The sequence below is a fragment of the Corella eumyota genome, chromosome 1 (assembly GCF_963082875.1).
Source record: "Corella eumyota chromosome 1, kaCorEumy4.1, whole genome shotgun sequence".
Lineage (NCBI taxonomy): Eukaryota > Metazoa > Chordata > Ascidiacea > Phlebobranchia > Corellidae > Corella > Corella eumyota.
This window is the reverse complement of record NC_137490.1, coordinates 8,191,724-8,209,715: the sequence shown is the minus strand read 5'-3', so window position 1 is coordinate 8,209,715 and position 17,992 is coordinate 8,191,724. Positions and strand designations below refer to the sequence as shown.

General features: G+C 31.2%; 1 protein-coding gene across 4 annotated transcripts; it reads right to left on the bottom strand.

Annotated features, from left to right (window-relative positions):
* Nucleotides 1-589: 589 nt before the first annotated feature.
* On the bottom strand, nt 590-17,564 carry LOC145763795 (rho guanine nucleotide exchange factor 17-like). Of its 4 annotated transcripts, none has more exons than XM_082575316.1 (28): nt 13,459-17,564; nt 13,137-13,214; nt 12,269-12,454; nt 11,882-11,998; nt 11,400-11,492; nt 10,564-10,660; nt 9,995-10,074; nt 9,866-9,919; nt 9,612-9,721; nt 9,081-9,172; nt 8,747-8,853; nt 8,318-8,439; nt 7,920-8,011; nt 7,601-7,758; nt 7,310-7,393; nt 6,799-6,944; nt 6,293-6,393; nt 6,037-6,087; nt 5,288-5,413; nt 4,545-4,854; nt 4,206-4,308; nt 3,875-3,971; nt 3,227-3,378; nt 2,656-2,794; nt 2,005-2,256; nt 1,794-1,887; nt 1,403-1,521; nt 590-1,262 (listed from the first exon to the last, which is right to left on the bottom strand). In XM_082575316.1, exons 1-27 carry the CDS (start codon nt 17,365-17,367, stop codon nt 1,437-1,439), a joined length of 7,035 nt encoding a protein of 2,344 aa, XP_082431442.1. In that variant the 5' UTR covers nt 17,368-17,564; the 3' UTR covers nt 590-1,262; nt 1,403-1,436. The 4 variants fall into 4 exon arrangements, with proteins under 4 accessions (XP_082431442.1, XP_082431443.1, XP_082431444.1 ...); XM_082575317.1 differs by having other exon boundaries at nt 1,999-2,256; nt 3,227-3,372; XM_082575318.1 differs by lacking the exon at nt 5,288-5,413.
* Nucleotides 17,565-17,992: the final 428 nt, after the last annotated feature.

The following is a 17,992-nucleotide window of genomic DNA, read 5'->3' as shown; positions in this document are numbered from 1 at the left end:
CATATTTTCAGTATACTTTTACCAAGGTGAAATACTTACTTTCGCTTAACGTAAATTAAGTCGCTCTCAAAAAAAATTTAGATAAAAGATTTAAAATGCAACTTACATTTTTTGCTAGATTTTATCGAAATGTTCATGTAATTGGTTACAATATGATTGTTATCTGTAAATTGCCCTCGGTATAATTACCAGTGTAGATAAGAAAGGGCCTCGACGTCATAATAAACCAACCATTTAATCTTACGGTTAAACAAAATTGTGTACTACATCGAAATTTAGCCTCAAAAACGCAAGTCAATCAAGGTTCGGCCTCGAGCGTTTGCCGAACATTCAACAAATTACGTCACAAAATTTCCAAAGTTGTTTTGTTTTTAAATGTTCAATAACTATATATCTCTAAGGTCAGCAAAAAAACATTGGGCCTACAACAACTTGCGTAATCTATATATAACAAGGCTAAGTGAACAATATGCATTCAATTTAAAAGCCTATAAAAATTGCCTTTTATGAGCAAATATTAGTCGAGGGTAGCGATCATATTACACCAATTAAAATGCCGACGGTAGGGCTAGCTATTAACTAGTAAGTATAAAGGTAGTTTTTTGTATTTTCAAAAATGGTTTGGAGATTGAAAACGATGCAATGGTGTAAAAAGATAAGAAACAATCGCATTTGAAACAAACAATCAATTTTAAACCATGCCTGGAAGAAAAGAGTAAAATAATGAAAGCAGTGTAGTAATAATTATTCGCAACTTTGTCCTGTACCTTTTAACGTGACATTTACAAGTAAGAAAAATACTGATAACAGAAAAACACGATTTAATTCCGTTTAAACGCTAAAGCGTAAACGGGTATAAGTAATATGTGATCACGCTATAATAAAAATAATTGCCTTAAATATATGAATGGTCTGTTTTTTGAAGAAACCTTATGAATATGATTGGGTCAGGAATGTGTCTCCAAATTAATCCATGGCAGTTAAAAAGTTGTATTTTTATAGTAACAAAGACAGTGAAATACTGGCCTTTGTAATATCGCGTGATTTTGTAATATCGCGTGATTTTGTAAAATCAATTGCAAACGTCGTGACGTCATTCGCGTCAAGTTGATAAAGTGCAAAATCGTCCTATCGACCGAAATTTCTCGAAAATAAATTTTAATTTCGATTATTGGAAGGCAAACACGGGTGCCTGTGTGTTAGTGTTATTCTCCACGTCACGTGACTTTCCAGCTTCGAGTTTTTTAACTGTTGGGCCCTGCCTAAAATAAACAAACAGTTGCTAAAAATATGAACAAACAATTGCTAAAAAATATACAAAAATATAGTATAAAAAATAAACAAACAATTTCTAAAAATATACAAAAATATAATATAATTTTTAAGTAATTTTTTAACCTACCTAATATGTGGTAACACATTATTTGTGTATCGAATTAGACTCTCCACATTAGCAGATGGTTTGTCGAATCCTCCCTACCAGCTATATCACTGGCGGAGTTCATTCGGAAATCTTCATATCTAAACAAACAAATTCATTCTCAGTATTAGTGAATCAATTTAGAGAAAATAATTTATTTTTCGCCCTTTTTTACGTTTCGTTTTGTATTACCACCAGACCAATGTTTTTAGGAAAAAAATGAAGTTTTTTTTCCTGATTACAGATGGTAATTAAAATTAGGGTGATGGGGAGGTACTTTTACTAAAGAGTACCTGTCAAAAATGCATTAAAGTAGTACTCGCTTTTTAGTGGTATAAATATTGAAGCCGAAAATAAAATAATTAATTTTTACCCGTCGCCCCCGCTTATAACCATAGTAGTTGTTCGCTGTGGTGAAATCGCTGAATTAGAACTCGATCTTCGTTTTGCTGACGACGACCGACGTACTACAAAAAAAATTTAAAATAAAAAAGAAGAAAAAAAATTTCAAAATTGCAGCTGTACAAAATTTTATAAATTATTGTTTCGACCAATTAAAACCCCTTCAAATAAAGGACCCTTACCTCTATTCGGTGCAGTTTCCTTTTCGACAATTTCAACCGAAGTCAGAAACCTCACGTGACCTGTATGTCCGTATGCTAGTCCTTGTGGCATCATAGGAAGTGGTAACGATGTAGTCGTGGCTGTAATGTTTTGTATGGCCATACTTAATACCACTCCAGCACTGGTTCCCACCCACAATAGTTCTTTGCATACAAGCAAGGAGGTTATACGTAGACATGCAGCCTTGTGTTGTCGGATAATAGCATCGGAGCCTATAGCGTTTAAATAAATAAAATTTTATAGGACCAAAAAAATTGTAAACTTAAAATACTTAATTTTTAAATGGATAGTCGTTAAATTTAATTAAAATAAATTTTTAACATGTAAAACGATTTTCTATTGTAGGTTAAATTTAAGTTTTAAGTTTGCGTTTAAAGGCATTAAATGAAACCACTTACTAGAAAAGTAATTCGAACAACAATTACTTCGGCGTTAACTGTTAACAAATTTTGCAACACTAGCCCAACATAAATCACGCGCAATTTACAAAGTCCTTGTTTAAAAAGTGTAACCACACTACAGCCAAAATCAACACTCGCTTGTTTAAAATATACCAAAAATAACTTTACCAATAACCACAATGTTTATCTATAGCAAAGCTGTATACTCACTTGCTAGCATTTTGCTGACTGAATGCGAAACGTCGATGTCGGTTAAGAGGTCGTGAGTTACGGAGTGGTAAAGCTTAATTTGTGCTCTTCTGTCCAATGCTACCCAGACCCCAAAACCACTGCAGACCATACAGTATACCTGGAAAAATAGTAAAAAGGGAATAAATATAACTTTAAAAGAATTAATATAAATAAGATATTGTCGATAAAGTAATAATAGCTTTAAGTAAAAATTTGTTTTTATTTTAAACAGTATCCCCTATGTTACCAAACACTATTTAATAATATGTATATTTTTTCAAAACCAAAACTTTAAAACAACACATTTTAAAATTAAGGTTAACCAATTTTAGTTGAAAGTCATTTTTCAGTGGGAAATTAGAACAATAAAGGGTTAATAAAACCTTTATTGCCAATTTAATATTGTTTTTGGAATAGGTATTCAATAATATAGCAGTAAATCTTTTTAAATTTAATCCATAATTTTTTTTCATTTTTTCTCTATTGCTATTGTTTATTATGCATGTAAGCATGATATGCCTAATAAAAAAAGTTGTTATATGATTTTTACCTGTCGTTTAGCATCTTGGCTGACAAAAAACGACGACGTTCTAAGATGGGTTTTTAGGTCTAATATAATAATTTGATTCTGACAACCACACCAGAGTTCTTTATCCGACACTACAACCATTCTACTGATTGGGTGGGGAGAATTACCTGTGGCTAGTGGAAAAAAAATATATTAGAATTTTATAAAGTAAAATGATTAAACAAAATTGGTCAAATAGTTAAAACTGTCCAAGCCGAAAAGTTTTGAGTTCAAGCCGCACCAAAGTCACACTATTCATCGCAATACAAAAACATATCACTTTGATAGCTGATACAAAAAAGATAAAAGGGTTCATAAATGTATAAGTTGAATATTTTCATATATTTTTTTTGGTAACATAACTAAATTAAATTTACTTATTACTTGCACGTTTGTAAATAAAATTCTATTTAATAAAAACATTAAAATAATATTATACGTGATAAGGTATTACATGTCTTAAACTAAATTACTTTCATTTTTTTACCAAAAAAAAAAATTAACTTGGTTTTGAAATTACATTTACTATAAAAACAAAATTTTTGTTAAAATTCAATGTTATTGATATACTTAAATAAAAAATCTAAAAAATGAATTCTGAGGACTGTAATATAATATTGATTTTTTTACCTAATGAAATAGTTTTCTTGTTATCAAAATCCCAATGCCCTGTCTCCCTATCTCTTGAATATATCACCAAATTACTGTTGCTTAATGCAACAAAAACCTAAAAACAAATTAAAAAATATTCTAAAAAACAAATTTAAAATTATTAAAAAGTAATCTTATTTTAATAAAAAATAATAAACTATTTTTTTTAAATTTATTAGTAAAAATCAAATTAAAACATAAAATGTTTTATTTATTTGTTTTTAATCAGTAATTATTACAAAAAAATTTATAAATTAAACTATTTTGGTCTATTTTATAAAAAAAAAAAATCTCTGAAAAAAATATTAACCTGGCCATTATGATGTACAATGCATTGTATTGAAGCAGCATGGTTAAGTTGTACACAGTGCTTACTTCCACGTATTGACTCTATAGTGGAATACACCATAACCCTGTAATAGAAAAATCACAAATTTATTTTTAGCGTAAAAAAGATAAGTGGACAAGTAGGTGAACTTCAATTATTTAATAAACAATTATTAAAAAGAACACTTCTCTTAGTTGTTAACTCCAAAAATAAATTATTTGTCTTAAAAATGTAATTCTCCCAACACAATAACAATGTCCTAATAAGATTAAAATATTTAAAAAATCTAGTTTTAAGAATAAAATTATATTTAAATCTTACTTTCCATCTTCAGTTCCTAACCACATCGACCCATTATTCGCTAACATCTTACTCCCAGCGTGATTGGATAATTTTGGCTCCTCCCCTTCTGCTTTATTCCCTCCTCCCTGATTTGCTGGAGCACTGCTTCTATTTACTTCCCCGTTTCCGATGGCGAGCAGATCTTCCAGGCTTCCATGAAGAGTTGATCCGTCACTGTCCTTCTTCCATGCTCCGCTTCCCATAAGAGCTTGCATAAAAGAGTTTGCAGGAACTGATCCGTGATGTTCTCCGACAAAACTTCCATCTCCTCCAGTGGAGTTAGAAATATCTAGGATTTTGTAACAGCAATTTTTACATTTAAACATTTATAAAAAAAGGTAAATTAGGTTACGCATTGAACATAAAATTTTGATTCACAGTTCTGATATTATACGTTTTATTGTTGTTCCTAAAATTGCCAATTTGGTCCATTTTATTTCATGTGTTTAAAAAATTTAAATGCATACGATTTAGAAATCTTAACAGAAGGTAACAGAGTTTTTAAATGTAAGCTAAACAAACGCTACCACCACAGAATATGATAAATAGAAAGAATATTGTAAGCACCAAGACTACAACAGTAAAGTATTATTAGAAATACAAAATTTCGCAAAAAATAAAAATCATTTTTTTTTAATTTTCTAAAGCTTGGTACAATAATTATGCCAACAAAATTTTTTTTCAAGAAGTAAAGATGAGGATATTTCGAGTTTTTTACTCACCAGACAAGGAATCAGAGCTACCAGCACCATTTTTAGACAGGCCGGTAGAGTTTTGAAATCCAAAGCGGCGATTAAGAAAGGGGCTCGTCATTAACGGGCTCATTACGGGGACAAATATTTCCTCATCTAAGGTTTAGAGTTGTTTGGGATAAGATTATTTCATCGAAACGAATAGATTATTAATGAAGATTTAGGAAAAAATGGCAGGCAAATAATAACAGCAATGAAACCAAAGTAATAATAAATAAGTAGTCGCCACACACTGTCATGCTTTTTTTGTTATTTATTTTAAAAAATGAAACTATTAATTTCAAACAGTTTTTTTCAGAGTCGTCACTCAAAATTAATTTAGTTAGTTAACATTATTTCTACAGTTTTTACCAAACAGATATTGACTTAAAAACCTACTTAAAATTACCAAGTTAATATTGATAGTCACTAGTACAAAAACAAAATTCTAATGTGTCTGTAATGAAACAGTTCCATGCAAGAAGGTGTAAATTTTTATAAATCTGCTGGTCAAAATGTTATTCAATTGTTTTTAGTCCATAAAACTCTACTACTGCATAGTATTAAATCCCTTAGTCCTGAACACACTTGTTTCTAGTATTTAAAATGCAACCAAATAAAAATCAGTCTGTAAATAAAATGAGTGCAAAACAAAAACCAAGAAATCAGTAAACACACAGAAAGAAGTTTGCAATCTGTTGAAAAAATAATAAGATTCTGGCAGAAAACCATGCGTTTACCTGAGCCTATTCCCCAGGTATTTTCTTTAATAGAGGAAAGCTCATTTTCACCTGAAAGTTTGGTTGCAAAAATACACAATACTAGTTTATATAAAAAAAATGCAATCCACCGATTGGAATTTCCAATGCTACATCACTACCACTACCCACAAGTAATACAGAAAACCAATTCGTTAATTTAAATGCCTTTTTTATAAAAGAGTTGAACAACAAACTGTTAGGAATTTAATTTTTTAAAAAGTAAACAAGTACATACCGTAGTTATATGTGCTGTTGTTTGTGCTATATGGGCTTCTATAAGGGCTGTAACTACTAATTGTACTGCTTGGACTTGTGTTATCTTCATCAGAATCATCACTGTTATAATACAATAAAAATTCATGACTAATAAATTATAAAAATAATATATTTGAAATTGATTACTCATATATACAAAACAAGGACATTTAATATAAAAATAAATTTGTGCGAGCCTTTTGAGGTTTACTATTATTAAATATCAATAAGTTTTTGGTTTTGTAACACACAGTAATTTTGTATTGTTAATTTAAATGATGATTAATATATAAAAGTAAGTTTTTGTCACATGCAAAACCAGTTTAAATATCGAATTTTGATGTAAAAAATGTTAAACTTAAAATAAACACACGTTATTCTACGCTATTGATTTTTTTATAAAAGCATAAATAGGCTTTATAGACAATATTTTATTTATATATAAAACTAACTTGTTAAAAATAAATTATATAAAGTTGAACTTACGGGTCATCAAATGGAATAATTCGGTGTGCTGGGTTACTGTTAGTTGAAGATTTTCTGATATTTTCACTTAATCGAGAGATGGGAGCATCAGAAAACATGTTCACCATTTTTTCGCGAGGAACATACTTGTGATCCCAAGTTGGTACCTAAACAATATTTCTCAATTGTCCTTATATAATAAAACTTGATGGACAATACATAATTATATATATATTAATTTATTATTAAATGGCTTTTAAAATAAAAAAGTGCTGTTTGTGGTCTGCAGGTAAATTATTATAGGCAAATATTAGCTGCAAGTTGCAACTATGTTATAACACCTTAAATAAGGCCTACAGGACAGGCACCTAAAAAGGTTTATACAATTTTGATTAAAATGTCAATATGAAGATATATTTTTCTGTTTTTAACCTTACCATAAATAATTAAATCCCACTCAATGTCAGAGCAGATCAAATAACTTACTTGGTTGTAAATTTAAAATTAAAAAAAAATTGACAACTAAATTTACCTGTGCTATGCAGCATATTTTTGAGTTACAAACTGTAATACATTGGGATTGAACTGGTTCTGGCTCAAGGGTTAATACGCAAACCTGAAAAAACAACAACACATTAAAGTATAGGTAACCACAACATAAAAAGAAGAATTTCTGATAAAGAATTAATACAGTTTTTTAAGCACTGCCACAGTGCACAAATAATATGCAATACATTGCTTATAATTTAGTTAGTAGGACCATGCCAAATAAAATAATTTGTCTGATCAAATAAAAGTAAACTTAAAACTTTAATTTTCTCACCTGGCCAACATAACCATCAGTGTTACACACCCACACTTCCCTTGTACCAGGTGAGGTGTTTATATTAGATGTTGCACATGAGAATTGCATCCCATTTCGGGTTTTACTAATGGGGATTGCCTTCATAAAAGAGGGATCCCACCTTCCTTTTTGTGACGCTTAAAAAAATAAAAAAATTGATTTAAAAAAAAAATTGAAACTTGAATTTAGGATGTTAAAAATAAACTAAAGTAAAAAACTAATAACAGGTATTACAAAGTTTTGTTATAATGTTTTAGTAAATGGTTTGTTGAGTTTTATATTAAAATCGAAGACTTACTGAAGTTTTTCTTTGCACTTGAGAAGAGAAGTTCAAATTGAGATTTAATATCTTCACTTGAAAACTCAAACTGGAACATCTTCATTCCATCACTTAAAAAATAAAAATTTAATTAAAAATTGTTTTCGAGGAGAAAGGGACATTCAAGGACAATTTGTTTTGTTTCGTAAATTTTGTTTTTATTTTATGTTTTTAATTATTTGGTATTTTTTCTTTTTTTTGGCAGTTTATTTTTTTGTTGCTTAATTAACATTACTAAAGGCAAATTGTGCTTGATTTAAGTTTAAAGTGACTAAAATGCTGCTAAAAATCATAGCAAAGGAACAGTTTTTAAATTAATATTTAGTCCAACTCTGTTAAACTACAAAAAATTTAAAACTTTTTTGAGCTTTTCTTACGGAGTTGATATTCCAATTTCGAGGCGGCCAGGCAACATTAAACCATGAAATGGTGTTTGTTGTTTTTCCGTCAGCTTCTGTTTTGTTTGTATTAGGAGATCTTTTACTGCCTCATCAAGTAACTAAAAACAATTACATCGAATGTCGATCAAAATTGAACAAACAACTAAACAAGCAGAGACATTGGACAAAATACACACGCCACAGTGTCTAGTAAGGTCAACCGTCACATGGAAATAGTTTGAAGATGATCAAAGCAAAAATTTGGCGATTTAAAAGGTTTGATGTTGGTAACCTTAATTTATGTTTGACAATATTGAAAAAAATACATTCTTTTAAAATCCTTAAAAAGTGTGGCAAAGGTTGGAAAGATTTTAATACTAATTTAAAGTCCTTAACCATATAACTAGTAAAAAATAAAACACTCACAGAATGATTACAGCTTATGTCCACTGCGAGTTTTTCAATTTGCAGAATAGTATTTTGGTCATTTTGAAGCTGTTGGATTTGTTTTTGTCTGTTAATTCCACTAGAGCCTAAAATTAAAAACAAATCCAATTAAAAACCAATTAGCAGCCAAATAGGAAACAAATTTGAGTAAGGATTTACAAAAATATCATTAATTAAAAAAAACGAGTAATGACATTATTAACTTTTTTCTGCCAAGTATCGGCTACATTAAGCCTATACAAACAAAAGCAGTAAATATTAACTTTTTTAAGAGAGCGATTTTATGAGTTTAAAAGGCATGAATTAATCTTACTTTTAAGTTCAACATCTTCAAGGGGAAACTTCCAAAGGAATTTGTATTTGCTTGTGAAGTCGACCATTACACGATCTGACGTCATTGACCAACTGTAAACAAATTAAATTTACATTGTTTTTAAATATCATGAAAAAAAGTTAAAGGACATGTTATGTTTATATTGTTTTATGGACATGGTATAAAAAATACTTTTAAAAGTTAGCTTTTTGTAAAAAAAGTTGGGTAGACTTAGAGTAAATTTTGGTTTAATCCCATTTTATTATGTGCTATCCTATTTAAAATGACACTAATTTAATTTAGAATAGTTTTATATAAGCCTTATCTTAATTAAATAAGCCCAAAGATCTAAAATATTTAAAACTTAAACCACAAATTTTATCATATAAATTATATATGAGCTTTAAGAACAACCAAAGTAAAATTAAATATATACTGTGAGAAAAAAACAGAACTAATTCTGCAATCCTTTATGCTTTCGCTGTATATATACTTAAAATGAAGTCATATATCACCTATATTAATACTTACAGATTCATAGAACTTCTGCGTAAAGAGCCCATTCTTCCTTTTTTAACAGTTGTACACATAAGAATATCGTTAAATAACCATAAGCTACGATCCTTTTTGTTCCCAGACTTCTAAAAATTTGAACACAAAAAAAAGTTATGTAAAGCGCAAACTTAAATCTTTAAAAAAAAATTTAAAAAAAAACAAAAAAATTTGAACACAAAAATATGTTATGTAACATAAAATAGATGAAGTAAACAATTCTTTTTGCTTACCAATTCAATGCAAATGTCTTGACGTATGAACCTGCGTTTTGGTACACCACCAATCTGCAATAAACACACGGAGTAGTAATTAGCTTAAAAGATAAGTGTTTGTTTTCAAGTGTATATTATTTTATTTACTTCAATACAGCCTTCAATAATCTGCTCAATTTCTTGAAGCAACCGAGTGTGACGCTCGACTGCATCTGCTTCTTTCTCTCCTGTGTTAAATTGTTTGTAATTTTAAGATATAATTTTTTTATAAATGTTTAAATATAAGGTTTTAAAATGAATATAATATAATAAAGTATATATTTTGGTATCCCAATATAATAAAAAAGACTACACATATTTCAAAAAATTTAAATTCAATTAAATAAATTAGGATAGAAATTAAAATCATATAAAAAAGTAACCACTTTCTATAGATAATAAATGTTTTTTAGAAGACCAAACAATAAACAAAATTGCAAATTCAACTGGCTAAAAAAAATATTAAAGTTTGATAAAAAATGATTACAAAGGTCAAAGAATTCAAACAACAGTTTCAAAATTAATCAAATTTATACTACACCTAAATAATTAAACACTACACAGCAGGTGTGACAATCTAATAGCATTCCATAACTATTAATAACAAACGGTAAACAACAGGACTGGCTGTACCTATTTAAACTGTACAGTATACACACGCCTTAATTTACACGAACCTTTGTTCATTTGCACAGACAGGGCGTGTATTTCTCTCTGTGCTATCCGTAAACTCTCACAGTCAGGGTGATCTTCGGGTGTATGTTTCAGCAAATCCTGAAACAAATTAACGCTGGTTTGTTGCTGAAGTTTGGTAATTAAATTTTTTGGTTTACAAAACAACTTGGCATTAGTCATAGCGTGATTTCAACATAAAATTTACCGATACAAATAAAAATAGAGCTAAATAATCAGCATTAAAAAACCACATCGTATATGGATAAATAGGTTTAAAAATCATTCGTTTTATTGTTTTGAAGAAAAAAAATAGTCAAAATTTTTAAAAACTAATTTTTTAAATTCTCGAAATAAAATTAGTTTGCTTAATTTCCTAATAAACGATAATCATTTTCAATCATCGGTTAAAATTAACAGACAGGCAAATTCATTAGTGGTTAACCAAGATTACTTTCCTTTAAATCCAAAGTTTAAGTGATTATAATAAACTTGTTATTAGCACGGAAACTTTTTGCACTACATATATTTTTAAACTTAATTAACTGTAGCAAAATATAGGGATGGAATGATTGCTATTTGAAATAAAAACAAATTTTAATTAATTAGTGTTTTGTTTTCTCAGTTTTTTAATATTTATATTGTTTATCTTTATTATGAGAAAAAAAATAAATACACAGACATGTTATTTTATTTCTGACACATGGCAAATAAAAACTGCCCATTAAAATTGATTTTTAATCATCCTCTGGTCCCTAATAAAATAGCAGTCAATCAAGATTGAAATGTTTGCTTAAGTTAAGTCTACAAAAGTGACAGTAAGCACTAAGTAGTAGCCTACCTTAATGATTAGTTCATATCGAGGAATTCTCTGAACAGGTTTAATCATTAGATCTGACAATCCTTGCTTATCACGATTCTCCCTTTGGCATTGCTAAAAATATTTAAAATATTTATTAATTATTTTGGTGGATGGATATGTGTGTTTATATAGCTTTACCAACATGTAACAAATTTAGAAAATTACTGAGTGCTTTTCTCTCTGTTTAGTTTGCAAATTAACATTTTTTAGGCAAAAAATATTCCACTTGTTTATTTTTGTAATACATTTTTAACAGGTTATAACAATGCTTTAGAATTATAAATAAAAAATTAACAACAATACACTATTTTAAATTACAGACCCTTTTTTATTTATAATTGTATTTTTTGACTAATAATCTATCTTTTATAGTACACATCAAATTAAGCTGCACAAAAATCAATATTTTCAAATTATATGTGATGCATCTATAAAATACTTCAAATATAGGAATAAGTTACCTCCAAAAACAGCTTAAAGGCAACTTTGGCTTGGATAGCAATAGTAACAGCTTCCCTGGCATTAAGATAATTCTTAATATAACTTGTGTAAGATTCCAGTAACATGTCTTTGTTAAACTGAATAAAAAGTTAAATTATATGTTTTGGGTTTTATACATTAATTAATACAAATGTTGTAACAACCAACAACACTATGTTTTTATATTGTAGGTGTATATTTAAAACAGTTTTTATCTGTATAAAAATCATTTTTTGTTAATTTTTGTTTAAAAATTTTGGTGTGGGTAGCATTTGACGAACTTAAAACACAAACATGTAACTAAAATGTTATTGTTAAACATAACCTAAAATACTAACAAAAAACTAAAAATTTAATAAGAAACTTACTGATTGCATAAATACATCTCCAATTTTCACATAATCAGAATCCCAATTTTCAAAACAATCTTGAACATTCTCGAAAAACTTCTGATGATGTTGCAGAATTTGTGGAATTTGGAAAAACATTTCATCAACCAGCCTGGGTTCGCATATTCCATGGTTTTCAGGAAGTTTTAATGGTTTGAAGTAGGTCTATATTGAACATAAACTCTCAATAAATGTTTCCCTTTACATTCCTTAATAGGTTTTGCATTAGCTTAGTTATTAAATAATCAATAATATTGTGAGTTAATAAAAATATTTTTTGAGCACTGTTTTAGAGTTGATAATGCTATAATTTTTTTTTTAATAATGTAGTTTATGAATGCCTTACAAATATTGATTTTTTAGAAATTAAAATTGCAAAACATTTCTTTACGCCTGTTTTGTCAAAAATAGTAGTGTTAAAGTAATATTGCTAAACCATATTCATTACAGCAGCAGATATAAAACTTTTAAATGTAATTTAACAATTAATGCCATTTAAAGATTAAAGTTTTTTAATAAGATGCAATAAATGACAAGTCATTTGTAATAATTAACTTTAGTTTATTAGCAAACAAAGGGGTCATTTCTTACGCTGAAATAACATTTAAATAATGAAGTTGTATACTCAAATGTTTTAGAGTAAATACTTGAGTTATAATGAAGGCATTTTATGACTTCATTATTAAATGTTAAAATAACAAAGTTTTCAAAATATGCTGAATGTGACTAGAATTTTGTAAAGTGAGTCACCGTTTAAAATGACTTAACCAAAATGTAAACAAATGTTTTAACACCATTTTAAATATAACACAAGTAAATTTAAAGTCATATAAAAATGATATCCTACCTCGTATAGAGTATGTAAGGAATTTACATATGACTCCTCTGTTTCTAAAAGATTTTTTACAACGTGTTTTCGTAAATCCTGTAAATAAACAATTAAAAATGATTAAAAGGAATTCTACTTATTAATCTTAGTTGAATGTCTATTTTTAGATGATAATAGCCCTTTGTTTGTTTACAAAAATTCTTTATCTAATGTATGATAAAAATGCTTTTAAAGGTTCAAAAAATATTTTAAAGTAGGCTAAATCTGTTTTAGCATATTTCAAATTAAAAAAGATTCTAAAAAAGGAGGTTTATGTTATTTAAACTAATAAGCTGCTCACCAAGTCATCTTTTTCACTCATAAAGGTTTTGTAATCCAGTTCTCGGCCGCCTGCAGCACGAGGTAAAGTTGCTGAATGAATTCTGTCGACTGAATTGGACATTTTCTTTAATGAAGTCATATTAGTGCTATCTGACTTTCTGTTCCCTATCATTACGTCCAATAAAGATGGAGCTTGCACAATACCTGACCTTCTTTCACGCTGCATTGCTTCATTGAGAAGCTGGGACTCTGTAAGTGAGTTTTTCGAAGGGGCACTGTTCGAGCGTGTGTGTGATATCGGCATTTTCATACTTTCATAAATTTGTCGAAATCTTTGCTCCTCACTTTCAAATGTGTTACCAGGTACATCTTGCCCACTTTGCTCATTGCTTTGTGGCAAGCTCTTAACAGCCGATAATATGGTTTTCTTTTCGACTGTCGGCGACATTAACATATTTCTCATATTCTCTATTGAAGAAGGAACCGTTGTAAGAATATCCTTGTGTTTGGAATGAGTGGTTTCATTAAAACGAGCTGATTGGTAATTCCGAAATTGATTAAGTTCGCCAAGTTCGTCACATTGTTCTATTAAAGTTGGTTCACTTGATGAGTTATACAAAGTTGTGCTATCTAGTTCTAACATCCCTTTGTCCATCAAGCCAGCTGTTATAACAGCATTTGCATTGGGGTCACTAAACGATTTCTTTTTAGGTAATTTGCTAGCAAACTTGCCTTCTGAATCAACAGACAAAACATTGTCTTTTGTGTTACTGTGTTCAGAAATTGGAACATTGTCATTAAAGTCACCTTGTATTGATGCACCTTCACTGTACATTGATAAATCGCTGACAGAATTTGCCATTTGTGCATTGTCATCTTCTGTATCAACGTTCGTTATTGTTTTTAAGGCGCCTAACAAATTGCTGTCAATTGAACCAGACAGTTCATTGTTTATAGGTTTATTTCGGGGTATAGGGTCACTCAACGACCTACTAGATTCTGTACCCGTATTACATGAGTCTGATTGTGCACTTGCAGCTGAGTATTTTCGTCTGCGACGGTTATTTGCAGCTGCAAGGTCATTGTCCATTTTACCAGTAAGGTCAAATCCTAGATCTAATGTGTAAGGTTTGGGCAAAACATCTTCCTCTATAAAACAACCTTCGTCAATGTCACCTGCCTCAGAACCAACAATTTCACTTTGGCTAACGCTGGTCTTACGCGGCAGAGCAGTTGATTGTGAAACAATACTGCTTTTTCGTGACGAAGTGGAAATTGTTGAAGCTTTATTGGTTCCGGTACAAGGTTTTGTTTGTAAAGTCTGATTGGGAGGATGGGTTAAACTCTTTGGACTTTTGGGTCCTAAACTTGTAATACTTTCAGTTTGTTTATCACTTTTTAAGTTGAATTTAATTGCAGTGTATAGTGGAGATCCATTTATTTCAATATCGTGCAAAGAATTGGTCAGTTCATTTAAATCCGATTCTGCAATTTTCATTATTTCTGCATTTGTTTCAGGTGAAAATCCAACATTTTTGCTGATTTTGCTGTCAAATTCTTTTAACTTCGCATCTGGATCTTGAAAACTCCATTGGCTTATCAACTTTTCGTTTTTGTTTGAAACTGAACTGTCCACACTTAAAGCACGATTAAATCCAACTTTTGGTGACTTTTTATTACTTTCCCTTCTACCAGTTTCATTTGGTTTGGCTCTTTCTGTTTCAATAGGTAAATTATTTTGAGGCATTGTACTTGCATCGTTTGTAGAAGCAGTGTTGTCAGTTGAATGACCTAACCTAGATAATATTTCTTGTTCATTTAATGTTTTCATTGTATCTGTTGTAGGATTGGCAGGCATTGCGACCTGATCATCGTATCTTTGCGTAGGTGTCACGTCTGGTTGTAGGCTACCCGAACTATTACGACTTAATAACTTCTCAGTTGCTTCATCACGAGGCCAAAAATCTTCGCTGACTTTACGGGCCTTAAGTTTTGTGTTGCTTGCAATTACCTGCTCTACAATGGCGTTGTGGTAAACAACAGGGCTGCTATTCTTTGTTTCGGTAGAAATCGTATTAGCGGTTTGAACGTGATGTTTTTGGTGCTCTTGCTGCTCAATTACCGATTTTTTTGGCTTGCTAAAAACCTGTCCGAACTCTCGCTTTGAATTTTCTTGTGCACTGAAAAAATTTCGCAAATTGCCGACTGGTTTTGACTTGAATTGGGGTACCAATAACGGCGACTTGTCGGTCAATGATCCTTTACGGCCCGAGGCGCTACCATATCTGTCAATACGAGAATTCGAACTGATCGTACTAGTTTGACTGAGAGAATTCGATCGCGAATGTTTCTTTTCTTGTAATTGATTTGCGTCGATATTTTGCCCGCTCTGCTTTCTCGTTTCGGTTTCTTCCAAGACGGGCGGTGTTTGTTTAGAACTAATCATTAACTCATTACGAATTTGATCGGCATCGGAATATGAGTTACTTCGTATTTTGTTTTGTGGTGAAACTGTCGGAGATTGCTTGACATCGGTCTTTTCTTTACTATTGATATTGACTAAGGTGGGCGGTATGTGTGGTGCGTTAGAAGTACGGAAATCAGCGGGAAGTGTATTATATTTGTCGTCAACGATAGCCACCTGTTTCCCTTTACTTTTTCGATTTGATGTGTGATTTTCGAGTTCAGGTTGACCAGACAAGTTATTTTCGCGCACGTTGTTGGCACTCTCCACAGAGAGGTCGCGTTCGAAAGCCTGTATAAGTGCGGAAGCTTGAATCGGCCCAGATACTTTTCTTGATTGATTGGCCATTATGTAGTCGGGCGTGTGTGTAAAACGCTGTTGCTGCTGTTGATTGTTTCTATTCCTATGGCGTTGTCGACGCGATTTACGGTCGTTGGTGTTTGGGCTTGGGTCCCGATCGTTTTCTGAAGAGTAATGAGTACTTTTGGTGGTAGTAAAAGATAGTCGTTCTAGTAATTTATTCTCTGTTTTTGGTTTGGGTTGCGGAGATTCGTTAGAGCTGCTATCACCACTCGTGCTGCTGGAAAGACGATTTTCACCTCTTCTGGCCACTTGTCTTTTTACAAAACCTCGTTTTGCATGCCGTCTGTTCGGAACGGTTGTTGTCAACTGGGAATCACGTGGCGTTCTATAGTTAACATGTTCGATGTTGTTTGGTTTTGACACGGGTTTAACGTATGAAGGTACACACGAATTAATAGTTTTTGAGTTTGCCGAGATTTTGATTTGAGATCGCTCGCCGTCGCCTTTAGTGGTCACTGGGCCGCGCTTAGGTGTAGTTGAGCCCCTCGCCCTACGTCTACGCCCTGTACTGCGACTAGAATCACTTTTGTTTGCTTCATCTGTAATATTTAATTTCTTTTGTAAGGTAATGACCTCGCTAGTAGAGTTTTGAGGCTGAGAGTCAACTTTGGCAAATCTTGAAACGTAATCGGGCATTATTGCAATCGAAGTAACGTGCCCACCAGGCGATGTTTTCAATTTGTTTTTTTCATCAATTTGCATATACTTCGACGAAGTTTTATTTATTTCAAAAGTGTAATGATTTTCTGTCGTCTGATCGGTTTGAGCTTCGACCTTGCTAAACGACTTCACGAAACTAGAAAGTTCTTTTTCTCTCTTTTCGCCGTTTTGAAGCGACTGCTTTCGCACTGAATCGTAGAGCTGATTAAACTCCTGCTCGCCAGGAATAGTGACTTCACCGCATTCGCCAATAATTGGAGATTCACTGCGCGCGCGGCCGACTGTCTCCAAATTACGCTCGGCAATGTTGTTGTTGTTGTCGTTATTAGTGAATGCAAATTGAGTGGCAGTGCTGATACTGAAAGCAGTTGTCGATGATTGTTTTGATTTATTCCGCGCTGGCTCAAGGGAGTTAGACATGGCTTTTACTGATGGGTCCATGCCTTTGCTACGTGGTCGTTGGTCTTTTGGGAAAACACTCCTCCCTCGTTAATGTTGTTTCTTGCTTGTTTTTGTTTTGTTTCGACTACGAAAAAAGCATTGTCTTTGACTAGTTTGCTAATGCATGTGTCCGCTTGCCAGGCCTTAACATCATGCTGTTATTAATAATTCAATTAATCAATATCATTTAACCACTAAACTCCTTAAAAAAAGAAACTTGGGATTAATTGGCTTAGCATTTAGCACCGCAAATTGCGGCGTATTTGTGTATAAATTGACTTGCGCAAGCTGGTTAAGATTATTTCGTTTATTTGTAAGAAATCGTGGCCGATAAAGAACTAGAACTTCAGACCTATCACGAAATCCTAACCACGCATACATGTCAGACAAAGAGCCCGCATTTTAAATTTAATAACATGTTCTTAGCTAAAATATTTCCGTGTGTCGTGCTATTATCTGTCCAGGAAATAAATACTGCGACAGAAAATTCGGCTAATGCGACGTATAATAAACGTAGTTGAAATTTTAAACTCAAATGTCCACTTCAATTCAATGTTGGCGTAATTTAAAGGGCAATATCACTTATGAGCGATAAACAAACATAGGCTGCTATTGTGGCGAATAA